At 58.1% G+C, this 25,405-nt stretch overlaps 7 protein-coding genes across 7 annotated transcripts, besides 1 other annotated feature; all 7 read right to left on the reverse strand.

Annotated features, from left to right (window-relative positions):
- Positions 1-4,797: 4,797 nt before the first annotated feature.
- Positions 4,798-6,036, reverse strand: LDBPK_200020 (hypothetical protein, conserved; the record flags this gene model as incomplete). Its single annotated transcript, XM_003860295.1, has 1 exon — positions 4,798-6,036. One exon carries the CDS (start codon positions 6,034-6,036, stop codon positions 4,798-4,800), a length of 1,239 nt encoding a protein of 412 aa, XP_003860343.1.
- A 1,000-nt stretch (positions 6,037-7,036) lies between these two features.
- LDBPK_200030 (histone-lysine N-methyltransferase, putative) lies at positions 7,037-7,876 on the reverse strand (the record flags this gene model as incomplete). Its single annotated transcript, XM_003860296.1, has 1 exon — positions 7,037-7,876. The coding sequence occupies one exon, from the start codon at positions 7,874-7,876 to the stop codon at positions 7,037-7,039; it is 840 nt and encodes a 279-aa protein (XP_003860344.1).
- Positions 7,877-9,814: 1,938 nt separating this feature from the next.
- LDBPK_200040 (phosphate-repressible phosphate permease) lies at positions 9,815-11,443 on the reverse strand (the record flags this gene model as incomplete). The annotated part of the gene is made up of 1 exon (XM_003860297.1): positions 9,815-11,443. The coding sequence occupies one exon, from the start codon at positions 11,441-11,443 to the stop codon at positions 9,815-9,817; it is 1,629 nt and encodes a 542-aa protein (XP_003860345.1).
- Positions 11,444-12,353: 910 nt separating this feature from the next.
- On the reverse strand, positions 12,354-13,322 carry LDBPK_200050 (hypothetical protein, conserved; the record flags this gene model as incomplete). The annotated part of the gene is made up of 1 exon (XM_003860298.1): positions 12,354-13,322. The coding sequence occupies one exon, from the start codon at positions 13,320-13,322 to the stop codon at positions 12,354-12,356; it is 969 nt and encodes a 322-aa protein (XP_003860346.1).
- A 1,475-nt stretch (positions 13,323-14,797) lies between these two features.
- Positions 14,798-15,274, reverse strand: LDBPK_200060 (anti-silencing protein asf 1-like protein; the record flags this gene model as incomplete). The annotated part of the gene is made up of 1 exon (XM_003860299.1): positions 14,798-15,274. The coding sequence occupies one exon, from the start codon at positions 15,272-15,274 to the stop codon at positions 14,798-14,800; it is 477 nt and encodes a 158-aa protein (XP_003860347.1).
- A 980-nt stretch (positions 15,275-16,254) lies between these two features.
- LDBPK_200070 (hypothetical protein, conserved) lies at positions 16,255-19,752 on the reverse strand (the record flags this gene model as incomplete). Its single annotated transcript, XM_003860300.1, has 1 exon — positions 16,255-19,752. The coding sequence occupies one exon, from the start codon at positions 19,750-19,752 to the stop codon at positions 16,255-16,257; it is 3,498 nt and encodes a 1,165-aa protein (XP_003860348.1).
- Positions 19,753-20,803: 1,051 nt separating this feature from the next.
- LDBPK_200080 (hypothetical protein, conserved) lies at positions 20,804-21,415 on the reverse strand (the record flags this gene model as incomplete). The annotated part of the gene is made up of 1 exon (XM_003860301.1): positions 20,804-21,415. The coding sequence occupies one exon, from the start codon at positions 21,413-21,415 to the stop codon at positions 20,804-20,806; it is 612 nt and encodes a 203-aa protein (XP_003860349.1).
- Positions 21,416-25,004: 3,589 nt separating this feature from the next.
- Positions 25,005-25,037: a sequence feature (Short protein (LDBPK_200090, CBZ33643.1) was converted to a misc_feature.).
- Between the last annotated feature and the right edge of the window lie 368 nt (positions 25,038-25,405).

The raw sequence follows: 25,405 nt of genomic DNA on the forward strand, positions 1-25,405 counted from the left end.
TGGCTGTCCCCACCGTCATCCGGGGGTGGGGAGAAGGACAAGCTGAAACAAACAAGAAGCAGGGCGAAGAATATGTCTATGGATGTGTGCAATAACTCTGCAGTTGCACAACTCGTCTGCGTAGAGTGTGTGGCCTTGCTTGCAGAGTGCATGCACAACATCGCGCACAGTCACTCTCTCGTGTGTGTGTCCTCCGTGTAGGCCGTGCTGAAGCCCCATACCGAGGAGAAAGACGTGCAAAACTGTCTTCTCGGGCCTCTGGCTACCCTCGGTAGAAGCGAAGGGATTATCCTAGACTACGTTTGATGCCCGTGGTTGTGGGTGGAGGGTATGGCATGTGAGAGGGAGCAAAGGTCAGCGGTGCTGGACAGGGTGGGGCGATCAGAGCACAAAACATCGAGGCGGGTGTTAAGATGGGACGAGTGCGAATGTGTAAAAAAGACCGAAGAAAGGCGCGGAGATGACGACGGGGCACGCCCACAAGTCGCCTAAAGGAACCTGTTTCAAGAAAAGCTGCGAAGGTGTGCCGCCGTTGTGTCACGTTAAGGAGGGTGGCGGGCGACATCCCCTTTCTGTTTCGTGATGGTGAAGCAGGACAGTTGTTGTCAGAGCCGTTGCTGAGGCCTCGCAAGAACACAAAACTTGTGCCGAGTGCAACACAGGAATGCATGACCGAACTCTGCTAGTTTTGTGTCCATTACACGGGGTATCGTTAACAGGAAAGCAATAGGAAAGACGATGCAAACCGCCACGCGGTGTGGCGGCTATGTCGGGGGGTCCATCGTGAGACGAAGACTGACCCCCATGCCCTGTAGTTCTTGGATAAGTAGCTTGAAAGCGTAGGGCATGTTCACCTTGGAGGTAGTCCCCTTGGTTTTGCAGTACGTGCACCGATTGTTGTAGCCGAGGTTACCGCACACGTGGCAAATGTCCGCCGTGAACATGTCGGAGCTGATGAGAAGTCGCTCGTTGAGAAGGTTGGACGCGCCGTAGCCAACCATGCAGTCGCGCTCCATTTCTCCAACGCGGAGGCCACCACTGCGAGACCGGCCCTCGGTTGGCTGGCGAGTGAGCATCGACCGAGGCCCGGTCGAGCGAGCGTGCATCTTGTCTGTGACCATGTGCTTGAGGCGCTGGTAGTAGATGGGCCCAAAGAAGACGTAGCCCTGCATTAACTCGCCCGTGATCCCCGAATAAAAGACATCCTTGCCGTGGTAGTTGTAGCCAAAAGAGAGGAGCTGCTGGCTGATGCTGTCTGCCGAGTCGCCGCCGAAGGCTGTGCCGTCGCCCATCGACCCTCGGAGCGCTGCCGCCTTAGAGCAAACGAGCTCGAGCAACTTGCCGACCGTCATGCGACTGGGGAAGCCGTGGGGGTTCATGATCATATCGGGGCACATGCCTCGCTCGTTGAAGGGCATATCGACTCCGTTCACAATCAGGCCGACGACGCCCTTCTGTCCGTGACGTGATGAGAACTTGTCACCAGGTTCTGGTGGTCGCACCTCCCGCGTGATTACCTTGATTTTCTGATCGACGTCGAGCGACCTGTCGTAGTCACCAGGGGGCGAGATGATGACATGGTCAACGACCGCAGGTTGCGGATACTTGTACACCAACGGCGCCGGCCGCGGGTCACCGCCAGCGACCGGCGTGAACTTGTTCACGAGGACGTCGTACTGCTGCACAAGGGCACCTTTGCTGGCAACCCCGTCTGGGTTGAGCGCCTTGAACTTCCCGGTGCCGCTATTCTTCTCCGGCGGTAAGATGACATCGAACTCGCCGCCCGCGTACTTTTCCAAGTCCACCTCGTGCTTGCGCAGCACCACACAGCGGCCGTAGCCACGATCCAGGGAGGACTTGTTGTACACCTGCGCATCCTCGATATCGTAGCCGCTGTAGCTCATGACGCACACCATGGCGTTGATGCCGGCGCCGAGCTTTTCGTAGTGTGTCAGCGACATGGCCTTTGTGCGGCACAGAGGCCGCTGTGGGTAGGCACCGAGGAGGAGCACCGTGTCGGCGCGTATGTATTGGTTGAGCGCCACAGTGCCGAGGGCCTGCTTGCCCATGGCGGACTGGAAGGTGTTGCGGGCGGACTGGTTGTGGTGCGGGTAAGGGATAATGCCGGCCACGACGCCCAGTAGCGACAGCGGCTCCACCTCGAGGTGGGTGGTGTATGGCCCGATGTCGGCAGGGTAGACGGCGATGAGGCAGTCATTCGATTCGTTCACGTCCACGTACTCGATCAGCCCCTCTGCCAGAAAGTCGTTGTGTGTGCACAAGCGGTCGCGCAGGCGGTCGAGGTGGGCAGAGGTGACGGCCGGCTTTCCGTCGCGCACGATGATGAGCAGGCGAACGATGCGACCGCCATCACTGCCGATCTGGACTGTGCGCTGCCGCGGCTGCGTTGAGATAGACACGTGCGGGTGAAGACGGCCGGAGCGCCGGAGAGCGCGAATGCCGGCGCAGAGTCGGTTGGGGTAGCGGTGAATGCCAATGAGGGTGCCGTTGAGGAAAACGGTGTAGTAGTGCAGAAAGTCCGTCGGCGTAACTGTGTCGATCTCCTCCACGCCAAGTGCGTGCGCGGCAGCACGGACGTAGCTGTCGTTCAGGTCCAAGGTGACCTGGCTAAGCGTCGCAAAGTTCTTCACTAGGCCGCAACTCTCGCCCTCTGGTGTATCGCACGGGCAGACCATCCCCCACTGACTTGGCTGCAGCGAGCGTGGGCCACTTACCTTGCGCGTCTTCTCGAACGAGGACGCCAGCCTCGTCATCATGCCGAGGCTGGCAATGTACGAGAGTCTCGAGAGCACCTGTGTGATGCCCTGCCGGTTCATGTTGAAGCGCTTCAAGTCCCATCGCCCACTGCTGATCGCCATGCGCATGCCGTTCTGGATCACCTCCATCTTGCTTTCCATCAGCTGCTTCACGTTGAAGGGGCGTGTGGAGTCCTTTTTGGACAGCTGCTGATCCATTGCCGTCTTCACAACGCGGTTGAATTGCTTCAGCAAGTCCTCAAACAAGAGGGCCATCAGCGTGCCGGTTGTCTCGAATCGCTTGTTGCCGTAGAAGTCGCGCTCGTCAAGCAGCGATGCGTCGAAGCTGGCCTCGATCATGCCACGTACCATGAAGCAGACGTAGAAGGCCTTGTGGCGAAAGTTCCAGTCCTTCTGCACCTGCGCCTCCCGAATGTGGCAGAGCAGCACGTTGGCGAGAAACTCGGCCGCCTTGTCGGCCTTTGACCTGTTGACTTGTCGCTGCAGCGTCTCCTCCGCCTCCCACACCGTCTCCTTCCGCTTCTCACCGATGTACTGCAGAGCGTCGTTTTGCGTGACCACGTTCAGCAGGCGCGCCTCCTCGAAGCACGGAAAAAGGATCTCCTGGAACTCCGGCGAGGTGCCGATGCACTGTGTGATGTGCTGATCATTCTCCAAGCCGAGCGCCTTGAGCACGACAATGATCGGGATGTCTTCTGTGAAGGAGCGATGCGTGAGAACGATGCTGCCCTTCTTGAAGGTAACGGCGCACTTGGAGATGGAGTAGTGCGTCTTGCTCTGCACGTGGGCCGAGATGTTGCCGTGTTCGTCAGCCTCAATGATGACACGGTTCTTGCTCTGCTGCTCCTGAACCAGGCACACCTTTTCAACGCCTTTGATAATGAAGTAGCCACCAGGGTCGAGTGGGCACTCGCGCATGTTCACCAGCTCCTCGCGTGTTTTGCGGTATAGGTTGCAGCACTTGGACTTGAGCATAATAGGTATAGTCCCGATTTTTACGTCTTTCTCGACCAGCATCGCTCGTGAGCGGTCGCGGCTGGTGTACTGCACATCTACAATCATGTCGCCTCGATACGTCATGTCCCTAACACGGCACTCCTGCGGCGTCACAAGCTTTGGTATGTGGCCTTTGCCTACAATTTCCTGTGGTCGGCAGATGCGGATGTTCTGGTAACGAATCACAAAGTCCGGGTCGACAGTACTCTTGATTTCAACATTGGACTCGTTCAGCAAAATTCGCTGAAGCTCCACCTCGATCAAGTGGTCAAATGAGGCGATGTGGTGGTTGAGAATGCCCCGCATAGCCATGAGTGCGGGAAGCATCTCCAGCTTCTTCCGCTGGTACTCGTCACCAAAGTCTGACATGGCGTGCGCACCTGTGGCCATGCCAACGTCGGTGATCCCTTGGCGACCGTGCTCGTTTGCTGAAGTTGCACACTCGCAGCAGGGGCAAGGCGCAACAGAGGAGACACAGGGACAGAAGGAGAGAAATCGGGGGAAGCGCAAGAAGGTGCACGGGTCACATGAAGGAAGAGAAGCGTGGTGCTGCTGGCAACGCAGTGTTGTGGGCACGGCCGAATCGGCATCCGTTACGAGTAATGATACATGTACATATGGTGCTTGTTTTGTACCTCTGGATAGGATTCCCAGTCGCATTGTGGCGTACAAGCGCCGAACCACTGGGGAACGGCAGGCTGAGTTCGTGCACGGCAGTTCGAGCACCGCTGAAGGGGAACCCCGTCCTTCGACGGCTGTTGTGGAGACCGCGGCTTCCCACATGGGAGTTTCTGCGCTTCTTTCCTTTTTGCCGGATCGCGTCTGCACAGCAGCGAGCCAAAGGTCTTTTATCTGCGCTACACGAGTTTTAGCGGCAAGGTGGAAAACAACGGCCTTGTCCTCAAAGCGCAAGTACAAAAAAAGGAAGAAGGCCGGCCGGTAACCGCACGCCGACAACAGAGGGCATTCTGTCCGTGTGACGGAATGGTGGCGACAGGCGCCGATCACAGGCTGATCATATGCCTTACCTTAAGCTTTTTGCTTCAGAGAGCTTGCGCAGTCGGCGTTGGAGCTGCGCGCGAAGGTCGCGCAGCTCCACTACCTTTGCACGAACCTCTTCGAGAGCATTCGCATCTGCCTCCTCATCGGGCCCAAGTTGCACGTCATCTTCGCCAACTCGGTCCCGCTTCACGCCGCGCCTGTCTTGGAACGTCGTGAGAGCGCACTGTGTGATGCGATAGTTGCCTCGTGAGGGATCGACAGGGTGCTTCTGCAGCGGCGCGCATATCCCCTTCACGAGCAGGGCAGCTTGCGGTACCACGCAGCAGCCGAGCAGCCGCCCCTTTTGGGGGCTGATGCACTCTTTCACGAGCCGCCCGTTTCGGATATCGAACCACAGAACGGCGCCACCCTCGCTGGCGGTGAGCACAAGCGACGGTGTGGAGGGCAGACATCGCAAAAAGATAACCGGAGAGTGGTGGCCATCCGCGCTGGGTGGTCGGAGGATCGCCTCTCGCTGATCACCATCATGTTCTGATTCGATGGCAAGCCCGAGAGATGGCTCGTAAAGCTCGCTGAAGAACAAGAATCCCTTTTGCGTGCCAGCAACAATCGAGGCGTCGTCAAGGCTCACGGCGACCGCGGTGACGGCATCCCCGACAGTGACGGTGCGGAGCTGCTCCCCTGTGTGGGTGTCCACGAGACGGCAGGTGCGGTCGCTGGAGCCGGTGAGAAGCACATTCGAGTGGTGGAGGAAAGTGCAGCAGGTGGCCGCGAGTGAGTGGCCGTTGAAGATGCACCGAGGCACGACCTCGCGCATTCGAAGCGAGGCCAGTGTCGCTAGATTCCATACCTTGCACACCGAGTCCTCAGACACCGTCGCGACGAGCGAGTCGTCAGCTGAGATCGCGGCACAGTGTACCGCGCGCAGGTGGCCCTTGTAGCTCTTGATGAGGTCGCCAGACTGCATGTTCCACAGGAGAACGGTGCCGTTCGCTGTGCCCGCCACCATGAAGGTGCCGCACCGAGTGACGGCGCAGCTTGTGACGAGCTCCGGCGTGAAGCTGCGCTCGAGTGGCTGCTGCGTTGCCGCAGAGAGGAAAAGAGCACAGTTGCGCGTTTGGTGCGCTATGACGGCTTGACTGATGGGAGAGTAAGCTAAAGCGTTTTTCGCCACCTCTCCTATCGCGTAATTGCGCAGCACTGTCTGCGTCTCGATATCGACCAAGTGGCCGCGCATACCATCTCGCGCAAGAAACAGCATGACGCAGACACTACCAGGCAAGCAATCGTCGGGTCTCCTCTTCTGTGCTGTACCGACACACGCATGTTGTAGGACTAGAGAAAACCCGGAGCAACGAGAACAGGGGGGAGGGAGGTGTCTGGAGATGCGTATGCAAAAACAGATGACAAGAGGCAGCACAGATGAGACGCGCGGCGTGGTTGACTCAGAGGGGCCGGGGCGACTCCGGGCCTTTCGTGGGTCGTGAGCGGATCCTTCGGGGTGAAGCCCGCACATAACTGTATGATACACAATTGCCAGCGACTACTGAACGCACCGTCACTCTTACCTGGAGTTTCTTGACAAAGGCGCAGTTCAGAGAAAAGCATTAGGAATGGAAGAGGGGAGATTCCCCATCGCTTTTTGTCGAGCGGACCACAACATTGTATGGTCCCACGCGTTGATACATCACATCTGCACGTTTCCTTACCGGTCCGTTGGTCGTCGTTTTCATCGTTCCGTGAGGACAAGACAGCTTCCTGTCAAAGGGGGAAATGATCAGGTGTCCGCATTATACAAGACGGAAAAACGGAGGTGGTTGGCCAAAAAGCCGCCACGCCCGCCCATTCACGGCCATCAGCATGCGCACTACCGCGCAATGCGTGCTCATGTGGGTGTCATCGTTGATAAGGAGGCCTCGTAGGAAGGAGCACGTGTACAAGGAGTTTGTTTCTAAAGAGAGCAAACGGTGGTTTTACTGAGCGGCACGATGATGAGGCATTGTGAGGCATAGACAAGACGAGACTAGTCGGCGTGTGCCCCTTGCAGCCTCGTACATGTCTTTTAGTAACCTCACCGCACATGCGCACGACACCGGCGCAAACATGTGTCTCTCTTCCCGAAGTCTATGGGTGATGGTAAAAAAAAAAGAAAGAAAAGCACGAAGAACGCGAGCAGCAGCAAGGGTAGCTGCACACGTCACAATACCCGAAAATGATGTCGAGCTTACGACATAAACACGTGCAGAGACAAAACAAGTACGTCATGTGCGCTTCACATACAGGAAAAAACGGCCAGTGTTGGAGCACCATTCCACGCTGTCCGGCTGCCACTCATAGTCCACCATGTCGAACTTTTCGAACGCGTCAGGGTCACGTAGGCGGGCTAGGGAGCGAGAGTGCGGGTACATGTCTTCGAAGCACATTATGCGCGTCCCACGCGGCACACTGCGCAGCCGCTCCGAGAGGTAGTGATTGACCGGCCTGGGAAGCAACAGGTTCGCCGCCCAGATGACGCACGGCGTAGGGAAGTACACAGCATCGCGGAGGAGAGTGCAAAAGTCAGCACACACAATCTCCACTGAGAGTTCGCGCCTGAACTGCGTCTCGAAGATGGGTCGCAAAAACACCCACGCTGCGTTCGCGAGCTCCGCGTTGTGGGGGTTGATCTCCACCCCTACACACCGCGCACCTGTCAAGGCGGCCACCTGGAAAAGAACGCTGCCATTTCCGCAACCTAGATCATAAAATGTTTCCCCGGAAGCCACGTTGGCAATGCGAATGAGTCGAGTGACGAACGGGGGCAGGATAGACTTGGCGCAGAGTTCACGCTTCTTGCTGCGCTCCGTCTCCCGCTTCAACGAGAGAGACGCGTAGCAGCGCTCTAGCTGCGCGCCAAACCACACGCAGTGGCATCTATGCGTCGGGCAGTGCAGACAGCCGGACGCGTTCGGAGTCTTCCGCAGCGGAAGACGATAGGGACTGCGCGCAGTCCCGTCGCCAAGTTCGACAGGGGCAGAGAGCGGTTGCTGCACGTCAACCAGCTTTGGTGTCTTTACCGGCTGAGGCGCCGTATTGTCGGCACGACGCAGACGTTTGTGCATTGAAAAATGCAGTTTACAGTGAAGAGGTGCCTTGCATTGTAGCGTGGGAAGGTTCGAAGGGCACGTGAAAGAAAAGGACACAGAGCGATGGGGGAGCGCGAGGGAGCAAATGTGGAGAGGATCACCGTTCGGTGCACACAGAGGCGATCGCGTTCAAAGGATTCTGCAAAGACATGAAAACAGCAGAGGAGCGCGCCGGTGCGTGTCATTGGATCTCCGCGCAACCAATGTGCGGGTCATACGGGGCACAGCATCCCCTGCAAAAAAAAACGCTGGCAACGTTAGTGGGATCGCGATACTCAGACGTTTGAGAATGCGGGGCAATCGCGAAAGGGAGACTAGTGCCATGTCGTCGTGTGTGGGCACGCAAATACGCTTCTGAGGTGCTTGTGATACCTCCCAATGTGTGTGCCGTAGACTCCCACGCCGTTCCAGTCACAGGGCAGGTAGAGCTGCACAATATACCAGCGTTCAGCTCATGGCCAAAAGTTAGATGGCTCGAGAAAAGAAAAAACAAAATCGAAGGCGCGAGAAATAAGGGGCTGATAAAGCAGAGAGAAGCAGCAGCTCCCGTTGGCAACGAAGACGAGTAAGGTGTGAGCACAACACAGCCAAGCCATCTCCCCATCAACTGTCCTTGTCGGATAAACGTCTTTCGAGCTTGTATCTCAGCGACAGAGGAAAGAACGGCATATCCGGTGAGGGCGTCAGCGTGTTCGCGGAGAAGACAAAAGATTATACTCGACGGAGCGATACGACTATGGGCAGACGCAACGGGCAACAAAAAAGAAAAGTCAGTGCATCACATCTACAGAGAAAGAAACGAACACATGAAAGAAAAACGAAGGGGGAATAGGCAAAAAGTGGCTACGAGAGAGAGGGAGGCATTACAGCGGGATGCAAAAGGGTGAACGGGCATAAACCACCGAATACTGTCCTTCGAGCCCGCCTTCTCAGGCGGAGCAAGTCATCTCTGTTACCCTTCCCCCTCCGCCCCTACACACACATACACGCAGACCACAGCGCAACCAAGGTGACCAGCATAGATGTAATAACACAGAACAGACAGACGCAACAAAGACAAACAGTAGTGATAAGGTGCAGCACGGGTGCAGATACCAGTAAACACAAACGCCTTACTTTTCTGGCAGCACCACCATTCCGCTATAGGGAATGAGCTCAGGTCCGCTGCACCGCCCGCCATTCTCACAGGGCCCCATCGCGTGGTGCCAAGCAGCCGCACACACACACACACGCCACGGCAACGCGCCCACTCAGTCATCTGAGCACGGCATCCGCCTCAAGCTCGACCCACCCACATCCGCCACGCAGGTCGCCTCGCAGACGCTCGCATTGTCCCAACCAGCACGCGGTGCAGCCGTGGGCGGGCGCTCAGGCTCCCCTCACCACCAGCACAGTCAGGGCCGGGTGAGATGCGCTGCAGTCGCGCTGACACTTCGCCCATCGTATCGGCGGCACACACGTGTCCACGGTCGCAGGTCGCTCCGGAGCAACGCCATCCTCCACATCACCGCCGGCATCAGCAGCGGTGCATAGCTCCGGCCTCCCCCTACGCCGTAGGTGCTTGGCCCTGTCACCATCAGAGGTGGCTCCGCATCGGTAGGGGGGGGGGGATAGCAGGGCTGCTTTGCTTCCCCACAGACTGAAAATACACGCAGCCCTGTGATGCCACGCACTGGCTGTCCCCACCGTCATCCGGGTACACACTTGATGAACGGAAGCAAAACAATCGAGGAAAGAGACGTCGGGGTGTACCGTGGCAAAGGTGTGGCCATTCGCCGATGCAGAACTGAAAAGAGCGCAGGAGAAGCCGAGCCAACAGGCCTGCACACGCAAGGCAAGAACCGCTTTGGGGCTGTGCGTGTGTGCGTTTGCAGCCGCGCTCGCTCCTCTGATCCTGCGAGAGAAACCGGCGTGTCATCGAGAAGGGGCATTGATACCTTGAGCAAAGAAGACGGCAGACACAACCGCGGTCAAGACAAGAGTGCAGGCCCATCCTCCGTACATCTTGAGCACCATCCACCAGCGAACGTTCAGAAGCCCAACGTCTAGCATACTGATTCCGACAACAGCTCCCGTGATGCAGTGCGTGGATGACACAGGGATTCCATAGCCAGAAGCAAAAGACACCACCAAGGCTGCGGACAGTTCCGCCGAGAAGCCTCGGCTGGGTGTGATGACAGTGATCTGCTCGCCAAGGAGGCGCATGAGGCGAGCGCCAAAGGTGGCCAATCCAAAAACAAGACCAGCGCCGCCCAGGCACAGAATCCATGTGGGAATCGACGTTGTTGTCTGCACCGCTCCTGTCTGGTACACGGAGTTGATGGCGGCGAGCGGACCGACGGCGTTGCTGACGTCACTCGCACCATGTGCGAAAGACGCGCAGATGGCAGTGAGAACCTGTAGGTAGCGGTACACCATTTCGGCGTGCGTGTTGTACAGCTGCACCTCCATTCCACTCGCAGTCACGGCCTGTAGCTCTCCTAGCGAAATAACGGCACTGTTCTCTGCACCGTCGTCTTCGCGCACCACCGTGCCAGGGGATCCCTCCACCTTGTCGCAGCTGCCGTCGGCGCGGCGGCTCTGTGCCGAGGCGTAGGTTGAAGACGGTGGTGAGAGTGGCAGTGCCGACGGCGCTGGAGCGGCGCGCGCAGGCTCGCCAGCCTCGCGCCATTCTGTGGAGTGGGGATCGACTGGCAGCTCATCAAAACAGCCACGATGCGCCATCTCGTCGTCGGCACCGCCTAGCGCGTGGCCATGCCGGTGTGCGAGCACCGTCGCCCGCTGCTCCATCTTCTTTACACGCCGCTTCAACAGCGGGACAAAGCCACATGAAAGCACACCAGCGCCAGCGGCAATCCACATGGCCACCCACGCTGCGTGGTACATATCCCAGTGCAGGCGACTCTGGGCACCCTTGAAGAGGACAAAGAAGGCCTCCAGGAAAAACGTGATGGTGACAACAATCGGAAGCGTCAGGATGGCTCGCTGCACCGAGTTTGCATGTCGAAGCACAAACCACCGAACAGAGCCGAAGATGGCGGCTGCCACGACACCGGTGAGGAGCGGCGAAATGAACCATGAGGCGACGATCGGCGCTACTCCGTTCACAAACGGGAACTCGTCCTGGTTGTCAGCCCAGCTCACCGAGTCAGCACCGCCGTACACCAGAGCAAAGCCTATGACGCCTCCGCAGATGCTGTGCGTGGAGGATACCGGAAGCGTCAGCCATGTCGCGATGGCGAGCCAGCAGAAGGCGGCACCGCAGGCGCACAGCATACCGTACATGAACATGTAAGGGTGATCTTCGAAGTCGGCGGGCTTGGCGATACCTCCTGATATAGTCGCCGTCACTGCACCGCCCAGGCTGACTGCACCTACGAATTCGCAAACAGATGCAAGAAGGACGATTTGAGAAAGTGTGAGCACCTTCGCCCCGTAGGTCGTTCCAAAGGCGTTGCTAAGGTCATTCATGCCTACCCCGGCGCCGGTCAGGAACGACACAAAGGCGCCGACGACTGCAATCCAGAGAAACGGCTGCACCATTTTCTGCTGTCGCCTACGCGGATGTCTGTATGTGTGTGTGTGTGTGATAAGAGCCGTGAAGCAAACAGTGAGCCGGTGAAAGTTGCTTGAACACGCGAAGACGACGCGCGAAAATTCTGAGAGGGGAGCCGAGAGAATCTGAGAGGAGCTCGCCGCAGTAAGGAAACACAGAGTGCAAAGAGCTGCTAGTGCAAGAGCGGCAGCCGCGCAGGCTGCGCAGCCTTTTTCTTTAATTTGATGTTGTCACGGCGAAGAAGGCAAGTGGATGCAACGCCGGTAAAGAGGACTGTGTATCTCTTCTTCACAAATGATGTGTGACGAGTGCACTCGTAACGGCGTAACGACGCGATGGATCACAAAAAGTGAGACACGGAGCACAGAGGAGAGGAGAAAGGATGTCGCATAGTATCAGCAGGCAGAGCATGAGAGGGAGAAGCCAACCGCGGGTATGAAAAAAAAAACAAATGCATGCACGCGTAGACAAACACGCACCCTGTGCCGTGGGACAGGGAAGAGAAAGACGAGCAAAACAACTCGGGTATGGGCCAGCGCGGCGCCCCTTACGTTCGCATAGCTTTCTCGACTCACACTGTCTGAAAGCCGAAGGAACGCCAAAAAGGGTGGCAGAGGCGTCGAACTGTTTCTTTAGTGGTTTTCTCCTGTCACCGATGGGTGCGCCGCGCGGCGCCGGTTGGACGCGGTTGCCATCCGCAGTGCTCAGCACGTCCAGGCGTAACGGTCGAATTGGCTGGCGAGCGGCAAAGCCTCGGTGACACAATGGCACCCACGAAACACACAGCGAAACGCGAGAATGAATGATACACTCCCCTCTTCCCCTGGTGTCCACGCGCTGTGTACGTGCGCAAAACCAAGTGCACTCTAAAGCAAATCTACCCCTCATCGACCGCGATCACAGCCGTTTTCCGTTGACGCGACCTACGGACGTCGCATGGGAGCCGTGCCCACGTGCTGCGTCGACGTGTCGAGCCCTTTCTTTCTGCGCAAGAGCGAGCACGGCAGCGGCCTCATGCAGCACGTCGCGCCGAGGGCGCTCGTTCAACTCCTTCCCCAGTGCCTTGAGACGCTCGAGGTGCATGAAACGCGCATACAAATCTCGGTCCTGCGCTTCGGTCGCCTGAACCCGCCTGCGCATGACGTCCTCGGAACGGATGAGGCGGCAGATCGCCTTAAACTCGTGCGGCGTCATTGATGTGAGCTTGGAGAACTCCCGGTCCATGGATGCTGCCATGTTGCGCCGAGCCTCCTGCCATTCGCGGAAAAGCGCTCTTCGCCCGCTAATCTCGCATGCGATCATATCCTTTTCGGCGGCCACGAAGAATGCGGACACCATAGTGTCAAAGCGACTCCTCGCCATCGCCACCACCTGGTGGCGCTCGAACCGCTCCAGATCTATCAGCTCCTGTGCCGCACGCGTGAGATCACTTCGGCGACGCGCCTCTCGGGCAGCATGGCTGATGTAGGACGGGCGTGCAAGCTGTGGCAATCTCCTCTTGCTCAGCATGGCTGCAACTCCTTTCCGTTTCATATTGCGTATGAGGAGCTGCTGCAAGGGATCTGCGTACGCGTCTTCCGAGTCGCAGCGGGCGCTGCTGTTCCAACGCTGGCGCGGCACCGCAGAATGGGTGTTGGACGAAGCAGCAGTGCCAAAGCTGTCGGTGAACGCGGAAGCGCGAAGGGCGTTGGAGAACTTCAAGGAAAACGCGTTGTCGCTGGTCCCACGGCGGAAGACAAGCCAGTTGCTCTCTTTGCTGGAGATCATGCCAGCAGCAAGGGCGTCGTCGCCACCCGGTTTCTGCGCTGCACGCTTCCAGGCGCGCTCGTCGCGAACAAACGCGTGTATATCAGCTGCAGAGAGCATTATCGTCCTGGTTGTCTATGGTTAGTGGTGCGTCTACAGAGAGGGAGTTGTGAATCTATGAGGGGGGTGCGGCTGTCTGAGTAAACCTACCCGATAGCCCTCACAGCGCGTACTTTTAGGAGGAGTTGCTGTCGGTGCGAGCGAGCAAAGAGATGACGGGAGAAAGCGTCCGCCTAAAGAATAGCGACCACAGTGAGCAGGGAGATCTTCACGGCCTCTCAGTGGAACAGAGCGACGTGTGCAGGGGTAAGGAGAGCGCTCGCGCGAGGTATTGGGATCACAAGCAGCGCATCAGTAGAAAGAAAAGAGAAGGGCCGCAGAGAGAGGGGAAGGATCCGGCGATCGTAAAACGTGGATTGGGAGACAGTGAAGTCGATCCCCCTTCATCGTCGTTTGGCGTGACTGGAAAGGACGCGGTGCACCGTCCCGAAACGATTGCGCACATGGTGGTGCTCTTTGTTTTCGCAGGACCAAAGAGTCCCGCCACCCTGTATCGGCGCTCTCACGCTGCAGTATGCGTGTGCCCCGCACGCTTCCTCCCTCCCTCCCTCCCTCCCCTCTCACCTCCCAGAGGGCGGCAGAGCAGGGTGTTTCGTCCAAAACGCAAAGAAGCGACGAGGAAGCACGAAGAGGTTCGCGCTGACTGGAACGCGCCTGCCATGTGTGCTTCCCGCTTTGAACTTCGAGGCTCCCGAGTGGTCGGTGCTTCCTTTTCAGTGTTGCATCTCGCCACGCACGCGTCACCACGTTCGTGCACGTGCACTCACAGTACCAAACACAAAATCACACATGAACAAAAACGAAGGCACGGACAGCTTACAAGGTGATCAGCAGAGTCGGACAATGTGATCACCGTGACGTCCAACGGCGACAAGCGAAAGAGACCGAAGCGAGAAACTAAACGAGCTTATCTATACGGTGTACCAAAACGAGCGCTCGATGCCTCCGACCTCACGCATCGACTACACAGAGGCCCCGCACGCCCCTCAAGTACGCGTCTATGGTGTGTGTGTGTGTGTGTGTGTTTGCCGTCCTCACTCTGCCACGGAGAAGTGAGGAGCAGGATAAGGTAGTAAAAAAGAAAAGACACAGACTGTGAAAAAGGTCTTTCAAAGCGCCAGCCGCAGACGCCGAGCGGCAGTGCAGCCGGTGAGCCACCGATCATACGCCCCTTTAAGAGAAAGAAAGGGGAGGGTGGATCCCGTGCACGGCTCTGTCTCCTTTGCTGTACTGCTGGATGGACGAGGGCAGAGAAGGAGTCGGTGCCGACACATCGGCGAGTGCGCGTCCACTACTTCACACACGCCGACAAGAGCAATGTGTAGCAGCGACGACGATGAATGTTGTCCTTCTCTCTCGAATGGACAAGAGACCTCGCTTTCTTTTTATCTCTGGGCGGCCGGCAAGGCGCTCTCCAGCGCTCCCACCCTCCCCCCTCACCCTCGATACCACATCCTACCTCGCCAGATGTGGCCCTATTGACCCCAGTCAATGGGAGTGACTGTGACAGCTGGCTGCGGCATGGCAACAAATCTACCCAGCAATGCTCGCTCCGGCAGCGGTGGGGGATTCCGGTTAAGCTGCGCGTCAAAGTATGCCACTTGAGTGTAGTAGCCCACGCGCAGGAACTCCTGGCCCCGGTACTGAAACGAGATGAGCAAAATCGTCACGCCCACCACATCCTCCACTGGTACCAGCTCCATCTGCGGGGCATCACATTCTAAAGTGAACTCAGTGATGCCCTTCTCCAGCGGTCCGACCTCGAAGTCATCGAGCACCTGATCGTGCTGCGACGACGAAGCGCTTCCGACCCACACGAAGGAAACGGACAGGGTTTGAGGCAAACTCGCCGCCGCCTCCAGACGCATTCTCCACTGGAACTGGTTCGTGTATGCATCTGGATTTGCCCCCAACAGCTCAATCTCTAGCAACTGCAGCACGGGATCGGCCATTATTGCGGTCGGTGACGATTTCCCTCGTCTTGATATGGAGGTTAATGAAGCGGTCGAGAGCGCGCGCGCTCAGGGAGAAAGCGGGGCCAGCAAAAATAGAAAGAACAGCACAACAGAAAAAAGTCGATGGGAGGAGCGTCCACTGTGCAGCCTCGCACTGTAGTCCAGCACGCTCACGATGTCGGTGGTGATGGAATGAAGTCGAATCGCTGCTTATGCAAAATTAAGTAAAGAGCAACAACGGAGAAGTTCGGGGCTGCACGGTAGAGCTCAAATGGCGAACAGAGAAAGCGGCTGTGCCTCGCTGAGAGCAGGCGGCACGGATGGGGAGTGTCGACCTGCAACAGTGCACCACTGCACTAGGGTGGAGGTACCACGCACCGGGATCGCTGTACTTGCAGCTATACTTTCTGTTGTAAGGGTGGAGAGATTGATGTCGTTCCGTTAAAGTTCGAAGTCCTTGATTAAATGTAGGAACGATAAAAGACAAAACGAGCTCTGCGGCGAGTGAGCACAGTCAGGTTGGGCGGGCGTAGATGGATGCATGTGCGCATGTGGGTGTAGGCATCGATGCGCGAGAGCACAAAAGAGAGGGAAAGCAAGAGACGGAGGGTAGCAATAGGGAGAAATGAGCACATATGTGAGTCGTCGTCGTTCATAATAGGAATTTATCCGCTGCTCATTTTGTGGTGTTCCACGCTGGCGACAGGCGGATGCCATTACTCCCAGTAAAGGTGCTCCCGTGAGACTCTATCCCTCGCTAGAAGCAGCGAGGGTGCGTTGGCGATGCAACGCGGGCGCAGCGAGCTGGCCGTCGCGCGGGTGCTGCCCACTCCGCCATACCCCCACACGCGCGTCAGAGACAACACCGGTTTTACTCTGCAACGAAGATTCGTTTCTGCATTGCAGCCACTGGGCACAAAAAAACGCTCGACAGCGCTCATTCGCGAGGGAGAGTCCACACGTGGGAACTTCCGCCCCTAGTCGCAGGGCAGCTCCGCGACACTGCAGCAGTCAGAGATGAGACGCACATGACGCAGCACCTCGCCGCTGAGGGAGAAGTAGAAGAAGGCAGCTTGCAGCTTTGCACTCACTGTCCTCATCGCTGCGGTCCACTCCGCAGGCAGCCACCACAGATGCTCGCTGGAAGCACCATCCAAGTCAGCAGGGGAGGCGAGAGCACGCGAGTCAGTAAAGAACCTCCACCATACCGACAGCGAATCCTGCCGCCGCCACTGCACAAGTCGCTCACTCCTCGCCAGCGAGACGTCGATATGTCGTTCGTCTGCGATGACGGAGCACAGTTCCTGCAAAGGGCACACACTCTCCAGAACAGTGCCGAGGATGCTGCTCTCCTCCACCCTGCATGTCATGTCATCTGCCGAGTCGGCCGAAAGGCGCCAGCACAGCTGAGCACGCTTGAAGCATTCGCCGTGCCGCACAACTTCCGAGGAGGTGACCTGGAGAGGGTCTGTAAGCGGGTGCCACGCGCGCCGGTTGAGACGAGGGTCGAACAGAAACATTAAGTCCGCTATATTGCCGTAGTGGCGGCTGCGAGCGCCAGCGACGGAGCTCGCGGGCTGCACAAGCGGCTCACGTACACCGGGGTGGATTGTAGTAGCGCTGTAAGGGCCCTGCACCGCAGTTGGGACGGCAGGGGTAGGGAGAGCTGCCGAAGGTAGCAGTACGCCCGTTAGCTTGCCGGCTATCGCCCTTTCATTATCTTGACGCAGGTAGTACGGCAGTCTGCCGTACCTCTGTGCAGGGACCAGGGACGTCGCTGCAGCACTTGGGCTTGCAAGGGGTGCATCGCGCCAAACGTTCAATGGCACTTCTGGAACGCCTTGGCCGTCACGGATGGTCAGGGCCGTGCTGCTGCCGAGACCCAAGCCGCCACTCGGCTCGCCCTCGTCAATACACCGGAACACCTCTGCTTTCCGAGCGGCGTACTTTTGCGGAGCAGCATCGACCAGCCCTCGAAGTTGCGCGGCCGTCTCCAAGGCCTCCTTCAGGTTTGCCTGAGTAGATCGCTGGAGAACCGCTGTGTACTCATTGGCGAAGAGCCGGCAGCAGTCAGAGCCGGCAACGGGATCCTCGCCAGTAAGAAAGGTCGCGTTCAGGACCACCAGTGAAAGCCGCTCTGTCGCGGGCAGTGGGAGCGACAGTGCCCGCCCAGCAGACGGCACTGGGACCTGAAGGAGTGCATATGTGTCGTTGCGCAGCAGCAGGAGCGCGAAGGTGCCCTGCTCATTTCTGTGACTGCCCATGTAAAGGCCACACGCGTCAGCTACGTCACCGACCCCAGCGGTGGATTTGTTGTCTGTTGCGGCCATCCAAATGCGTCGCAAGTGCTGAAGTGGGTTCTTGGATGGGACGTAGTGCAGCTGACGAGAGGAGAAGAACAGCTTTGCTCGCGGGAACGGCGCCGCAGCGGTGCGCGATTTGGCGGGGTTGACCGCATAAAGCGTGACCCAGCTGCCCTCCACCGGCAGCGACGCGCCACCGTCGTCGTCGGCCAGCAGGACACGCTCGTCCACTGTCTCCCACTGTTGAACGAGAGCCTCGGCATTGTCCTTCACAATGAGCAGCGAGGTCACTCGCGAAAGCGGCTTCGACTGGGCTGCTTCACCATCTGCCCACGCCTCTGCCTCCCTGCGCAGGCGGTCGCTCACCTGGAGCTGGGCGTGAGCGTTGCGCACCGTCTTGAAGACGCGATTGCGAGCCTGACGCGCGCCATCGTGGGTGCCCGGCGTCTCCGTCGCCTCCTCCGAAACGAAAAACGACGGCAACGTTCGTGCCACCACACCTTCGATCGCCGGTACTAGTCCACCGAGCGGGTGCACGAGCGACAGGGGCAAAGGCAGCGGCTCTCCGTGACACACACCCAGCGGGGTTTGCTGAGCCACCGCTCGCACGCAGTTGTAGTTGATGCTGAGGACCACCTGTTCCTCGCACTCCGTCGGCGCGCACTGTCTGTGCAGAAGCGACTTGGCACCGCACACGGCCATCCTTTGCCCCGGCTTTAGAACCCCTTCGCGAATCAAGTTGCTTAGCGGGACGTCGCACGTCACCTTGAGATGGTAAATGCCGTCGGAAAGGGTCACGATGCGCATGTGTGGCGAGCTGCGCTCCTCGCTAACGGAGCTCATGTACAGCACCACCAAGGAGGCGCTGGAAATATCTCCCTCCACCATCTTTCGCAGTGCCGGGCGCTCGCCGTTCACCATCTCTGCGTTGTACATCTGCATGACGCACAGAAGAACTGTGACGGGGGAGAAGGCGCTCGGCAGCGCGCCAGATGGGACTTTCGTCATGAAATGCGCCCGCGCCATCGCCGAAACAAGCGCGTGGCGGCACCAATTGATCGTGCAGTGTTTCGGGCTGGCGCCAAGCTTGAGCAGCATCGCATGCCAGTGGAGCGGTTGCACCGATTCAGCGCCGCTCACACCCAGCAAGGCTGCCAGAACCTTGCCGCAGTCGCTGCCCTTGAAAGAAAACATCAGCGATGTGATGGACGACAGTGATGGGCTCGGGGTGATGCTACGGCACGTGCACGCATCCGGATTGAATCGCAAAATCGTAAGCCCAGAGGTCTTGACCAATGGTACCGCGTGTGTCAGCTTGGCGAGCGGTTGTGCAGAGGGGCGCTGCTGCGGGGGCACAAAGCCGCGTCGCTGGCCCCCAATGACGTGAAGGGCGAGAGCGCGAAGGCCGCACTCAGATGTACTTGTTGTCAAGCCCCTTGACAGAGCCTCCGCTCGCGCTGTTTGCCGAGGTGCCCCTATACTGCGCACGGCAGCCGTGTCCGAGGTGTCGTCCTTGTCTGAAAGCGACTTTAGCCTCAAGCGTTCAGCAGGTGCCTGCAAAGGTACTGCCGGCACTCGCACCGCCGCGCCACCAGTTGTGGCAGAGAGTGCGGGCGCGCTTGTTGAAGGCGCGCCGTCGGCTTCCAGACTATCCATAGATGCCTCTGCCTTGTCCAGTGAACGTTTCTGCACGGTAACCGCCTTCCCTCTTCCCGTTTCGAACAGCGTCGGCACACGCGCCTCCATGTCGGGAGCGGCGAGGTCGCCTAGTCGCTCCGCCACCTTTTGAAGAGACTCTCGGCGTACCGTTACTGGCTTGCCAGAGGCCGTGGAAAACAGCGTCGGGACCAGCGGAGGGGCGGCCGCCATCGCCTCCACATCAGGTGGTTGAACGGCTTGGGCACTAGCGACTGTGCCGCTCTTCGGCGTTGCTAGTGGCATCGAAGACTTTGTCGTGTCGCATCGTACTTGTGACGAGCCAGTCGCTGGGGAGTCGTGCTCAGTGGGAGTGGATGACGGTGACGGAGTCCCCTTCCGGCCTCTGTTGGCTGTCGCGGGTGAGGCGTCGGCCACGGTGCGTTCGCGCTTCCGCAGCAATCGAAGGCAAACGCCGCACTTCACCTTACTTGGCGGATTGATGAAGGTGCAATGCGGACAGGCAATCGTCTTCATCTCGTCGGTGTACCAAGACACACCGCGCGTCTGCCTCTTCGAGACTCTAGGTAGGGAGAGCGCATGCGATAGGTGGCAAGAGCGTCCACCCCGAGCGCGCAGCCCCTCACTCAGAGATGCGTGCAGGGACCCCACCCGCTGACGTTTGGCGGTACGCGTGCCGCAGGACGAAGGGGACGGCAGCTAGGAAGTGCTGCGGGGCACCAGGGAAGAGGAAAATGGAAGATGAACAATATACGTTAGGCAGAGGGAGAGACGTCAGAGAGGAGATGTTTTGCTGGAGATGCGACGTCCGCTTGCATGTGTGTGTGTGTGTGTGTGTGTGTGTCTGTGTGTGCTCCTTTCCTGTTCTGTTTGTTTTCTATGTGGGTGGCGGTGTACGTCCCGGGGGTGCGCGAATGCCCTTAGCGCTGGCGCCACCTCTACCGCAAGGGGCCCCGGAGTGAATGCCAGAGGCAGATACGGAGACGGGGAGCAGAGGCAGCGATTGGCCGAATTTCAAAGAGGTGCAAGGCACGAGAAGCGGGAGTATAGACCGTGCAGCCGGAGAACGGGGGAGGGCAAGCACGTGTGCATATCAGCGACCCTGCTGCTCTCAGCAGAGCGAATGAGAGAAAAAGACAGAGGTCATTCTGCAGTGGAGGGCAGCATGAGTCAACCAAGGGGGAGGTATGGTCTGCTGTCAAGCTCCTCTCTGTCACCGACTTCGCCCAAATGCTTCTGCTTGGAAGACCTCCCACACGTGACCGATCACTGTAGCGAAGCACGTCAGCCATGAAGGGACACACATTCTCCCCGGGTAGGCGACCTTACGCTCTCGCCCTCCGCTCCTCAAGACGCGCTGGTGTAAGCGGCAAGAGGAAACGCTGAGGAAAAGAGGAAGGGGTGTCTTTAGGTAGCAGGCGTACCTCCTGTGCTCCGTGGCAGCGCTCTTCGCATGATGTGTAAACGAGTGCACAGCGTAATCCAACAGAGAAACAAGGCACGTTGCCGCCTCGTGCGCTTCACTCGACCGAAATCGGACGTACAGGGCTGTCCTTAAGGCGTCCTATCAGCGCAGTGGAACGTACTCCGTGACTGGCGAAAAGAACCGGGGGTGGGCGCTCAGAATCTGCATGGTTATGTTGATGAAGCAGCAGAGAGGAGCGGTTGCATACGACGGCATGCGCGCACTCCCTAGTTTGTCGTAGTGCTCTAGAATCATGGGCAGCGATACGTAGAGTCGCAGCAAGTACTCTAGCGTCAGCACCCGTGCGTACCGCGGTTCGCTTGCCGCTCCCTCCTCCAGGCGGCGCCGCTTGGAGTCCATCGCGCTGGTGCGCGCTTTGCTCAGCAGGCGCTTCTCCAGCTGGCGCACCGTCATGGCGATGATGCGCCGCTCCCGCGACAGCAGGAAAGACAAGGAGCACGACTGCTCCAGCACGCCTATGAGAAAGGCGGCGCAGCACTCCGTCAGCGCTGCATCAAACCCGCTGCCTAGCATTTGGGCTTCAATCGCGTCATGGTGCGTCTCGAAGAAGTCGTAGATGGTCAGTGCCGACGACGGCATCGGCGGAATACTAGGCCTCACCGCATCCTCTACGTGGTCGAGGTGCCGCTTGACGGTGCTGAGAAGACTGGGCGGCCACTCGACGCCTTGCAAAGGGGTTCTAGAAGAGGACATTGGAGAATCCTGCCACACTCAAAACACGCTCTCGCGGTCTGTGCTGTTAGGGAGTGCGCTTTTTTTTTGTAAACAGTGTACCCATCCCATCTTCCATCAAGCGAGAAATAAAAGTTGGGAAGAAGTGAGCAGCGATGATGCATTACAGCAATGACATCACCGTAGATGCAACACGAGAAAGCAACAGGGTTGTGATGAAAATTGATGAACGGCGCATGACGCTATCAAAGAAACACAGAAAGAGGTACGTGAAAGGTACTGGCCTGCATCAGCGGAGGAGTTGTGCCTCATGACGCACAATCCTCTCCGACGCTAGAGCCATTCGCCCTGAATACCGATCCACCGCTCTTCCGTAATGTTAGTCGGGCTTGCACATGGCTTTGAGCTCCCTAAGCAGTCCGCCTCTCCATGCGTGCAGGTGTCTGATCCACTACCGCAGCAGTTTTGCCGATTGGCATCCTCGCCATTGTGTTTCGCCGCGCGTCTTCGTTTTCGATGGAAACGTGCATTCCGTTGACTGGGAGGGGATGGAGGTGCTTCTGGTTTATGACGAGGACTGGGAGACAGTGGAAGAGAACGGAAGAAGGAGAACGGAAAACACAATACAAAACAACATGCATACCCATACAACGCCGCACCACACATCACACGTGCATGTGAGGAGACACGCACCTCAACAGAACCAAGAAAAGGAAAGAGAGAGGAAGCAGTTTCGCTCCGACATTTGCCGCTGTCATCGCACCGTCATCGGACACCGCCAGCGCAACCGCCACGCCGGCTGCTCGAAAATAGCTAACAAAGACGCGCATGAGTGCACCATCGCCAATACACGCGCACGAGCGCGCGGCGAAGGATCCCAGTGAAATCGCATAGAGACGCACAAGAACAGAAATGAAGCACCGAACAGGAAGAGCGCAAGAGATAGAAAACAAAAACAGAGCTCAGAAACGTACAAGACCAGACAAGAGAGGGGAAAAACGCTCTTCGCTGGACTGTCAGTTGCAGTGCATGCACACTGCTAGTACTCAGCCGCCACCGCAACAGCGAGAGCTTCAAGTCCTCCTTAGAAAGCACCAATCCACAGCGTCAAGCACCGAGAGCCAGAAAGAGGCAGTAAAGAGTACCAAGGAGTAAACGGGGAGGTGCACAACAGGAGACTGCCCAAGACACCGCGAGTCAAGCCCGAAGAAAAATAAAAAATCGGTGAAGGAGGCAAGACCGAGCTTATATGCAGATTGTCAGGACGAGAATGCGGGGAAGGGGAGGGTCCGGGTATCGTGTTCGCTGTGCCATTGATTGGAAAACACAGCAAAACGCCGACGCAAAAAAAAAAAATGAAGCATGGTAGAGCGGCGCGCCACCAGCAGTCATGCAACGCGCTCACACGCATACACACATGCACACGAGAGAAACGACAGACAGCGGAACAAGACAAGAGTGCCAACCGCCAGCTCAGCGAGCTTTAAGCGCTCACACAGACACGAAGAAAGTAATGAATACGGCGCGCTGCACCAAAAACGGCATACGGCAACAGCGTCCGTGCCTGCACGTGCCGAGCGCTGAAGGAACGGTTGAGGCTCGGTTCCGACAGAAAGCATTTCTCACAGGGCTACACCACCATGCGGCACGCCACAATGTCGCACGGTACATGCGTGGCGGCGATCAGCCAGTAACCCTGCCGCTCGACGGAGAACAACAGGGCGTAGTCATACGGATAGTCGTACAGCGGATTCGTTTCTTTCGACGCCGTCTTAGCATGGTTGAGGTAGTGAATCGCCTTCTTCAGATTGTCCTTTGCCAAGCCGATGGCAGGAGTGATGTTGAACTTCATCTCCCGCGGCGTTATCTGATACACACTCACGCAGCAAGACTCGCTCCACTCCCGCCGCACCGACTCCTTCAGCTGCCGCTGGAAATTCAAGAACTCCTCCATCTCACTGCGCACGTTCGTTGCCTTGGGCCACTGTTTGTCGTTTGTGATGACGCTGGTGGGCAACCCCGCAGACGCGGCAGCCACCGGGGTGACGACAGGGGCTGCTGCCACAGCCGCCGCGAAGGCCGTAGTAGCGGCAAAAATCTGTGAGCTGAGGTTGACGTTCGTCTTGTTGTCGCGGACGTAGCGGCGGAAGGCTTGGCGGTCACAGTGAACCACCGTGTCGGCGCAGAGCACCGTGTTATGCACTACGCAGAACTCAGCAGGCCAGCTCAGCGCCTTCGAGTTCAGCGCGTCCACTGCGTCGTTGGCGTTCGCAAAGTGGCTCGACACGTCGTACATCGCCTCTGCCGTAGAGAGCTTCGTATCACTGCCCTTGAGTAGAAAGGAGTGCGTCGACTTCCATCGCTGCTGGCTTGTCTGTTGCTGCCGCATGAGGCGCTGGATGATCTCGGTGGCGGACGAGTTTGTCTGCGGTGTCGGCATCGGTGTCTTTACCGTTTCCGCGCTCAGAATGGCAGGATCAGCGAGAGGCTGAGAAGGCGTACCGGGTGCAGGAGGCCCGCTGGGACTCTTCCCACGGCAGGACTTGGCGCTGCGTGGCATCGGAATCGCTATCGTCGAGTTCGGCTGCCCACGAACGACGAGTGTAGTGGAGAGGTAGCGCGGCTCCTGACCGACGAACAGCTCCGCTGCCGATGCGACAACGCTGTACTTGGGACTCTTCAGCCACACCGTCCACGGCGTCGTCCAGTTCGAAGTGCGCTCCATCCCTTCCTCCATCACATCCACAAAGCCAGCGGTTGCGCGGTTCGCCTGTAGCTCGCGGTAGGGGTCCTCGGTGAGCACCATGCCCTCCGTCACGTTGCTGAGCAGAACAGCGATATCTACGTTCGGGTGCGCACGCAAGAGCGCCATGGCAAACGTGAGGCGGCGGGACGCGCCAGGCTCCATGTGCAGAACAGTGATGGACAACGATGGACCGTTAGGGATGCGGATGTTCACCTGCACCAGGGCGCGGAATGCCTGCTTGCCGTCCGTCTTGGGCACCTCCGTCGGCTCACATTGCAGCCCGAGGCGGAGCAGGGCTATGGTACTATCCTCCTGCTGCTCGCACCGACTCGTCTCCATCACCGCGTAGGCTTTGCGAATCTGGTTGTAGCTCTTGATGCGGCTCAGCGTCGCCGGTGAGACGTTCTGCATCACCACCGCCGTCGGCGCACTCGAGACTACCAAATCTTGCAGACGGTCAACATCCGCAGTGTCTACATGATTCAAGTCCACATTTGCCACGGTGATGTTCTTCAGCGCAAACACGGCGCTGCTGGCAGCCGCGCTCTTGCGCTCCGACCAGCCTCCGTTGTCATCAAAGTACTTGATCTTGACTGCCACCCCGCGGTTCATCTTGATTGGGTCAGCTCCCGTGGAAGGAGAGAGGCACGAGAACAAGAGCAGTGTGTGCTGCAGACGCAACAAGCTGGTATATAGGTGTGGACGGCACGTGCACAGAGAGGGAGGGAGAGGGTAGCAGTGGGGGTGGTGGCCTCCGCGAGGGAAGGGGGTACGTTTAGGTATCGGTCGTCTGACTATTAGGAACGTGTGCGCGAGATAATCGAAAAGTGCAGCAACGTCAATCAGAAAGCTCAACAGCTTTTCTTAGGAGAGTGGCAGACGTACGCACAAGGGCATCAGCACACGGCAAGCGACGCCGGAACAGCGAAGTAACGAATGAAGGGATGGGGCGGGCGGAAGCATCAAGTGGAATACAAAGTAGCGTTCATGTATCGCACAGTGGATAGACCGCTGTTCTGCGCATCAGCGTGGCAGCGACGTTGCTCGATCTGGCGCGGTGCTGTAGTTGAAGACAAGTGCTCGTCAGAGTCCTGCGTTCACGTACATACGAGAAGGGACAAACGTTACCCGACTCCAGACACGCAGCGAAATCCATTGACGAAAGCATGAGGCAGAAGTTTTTTTTTTCTCAGTGTGCCTCGTTCTTGGCCACACTAAATCAGTCAAGCTCTGCTGCACCGCCCGCCATTCTCACAGGGCCCCAT

Source organism: Leishmania donovani, chromosome 20 (assembly GCF_000227135.1).
Source record: "Leishmania donovani BPK282A1 complete genome, chromosome 20".
NCBI lineage: Eukaryota > Euglenozoa > Kinetoplastea > Trypanosomatida > Trypanosomatidae > Leishmania > Leishmania donovani.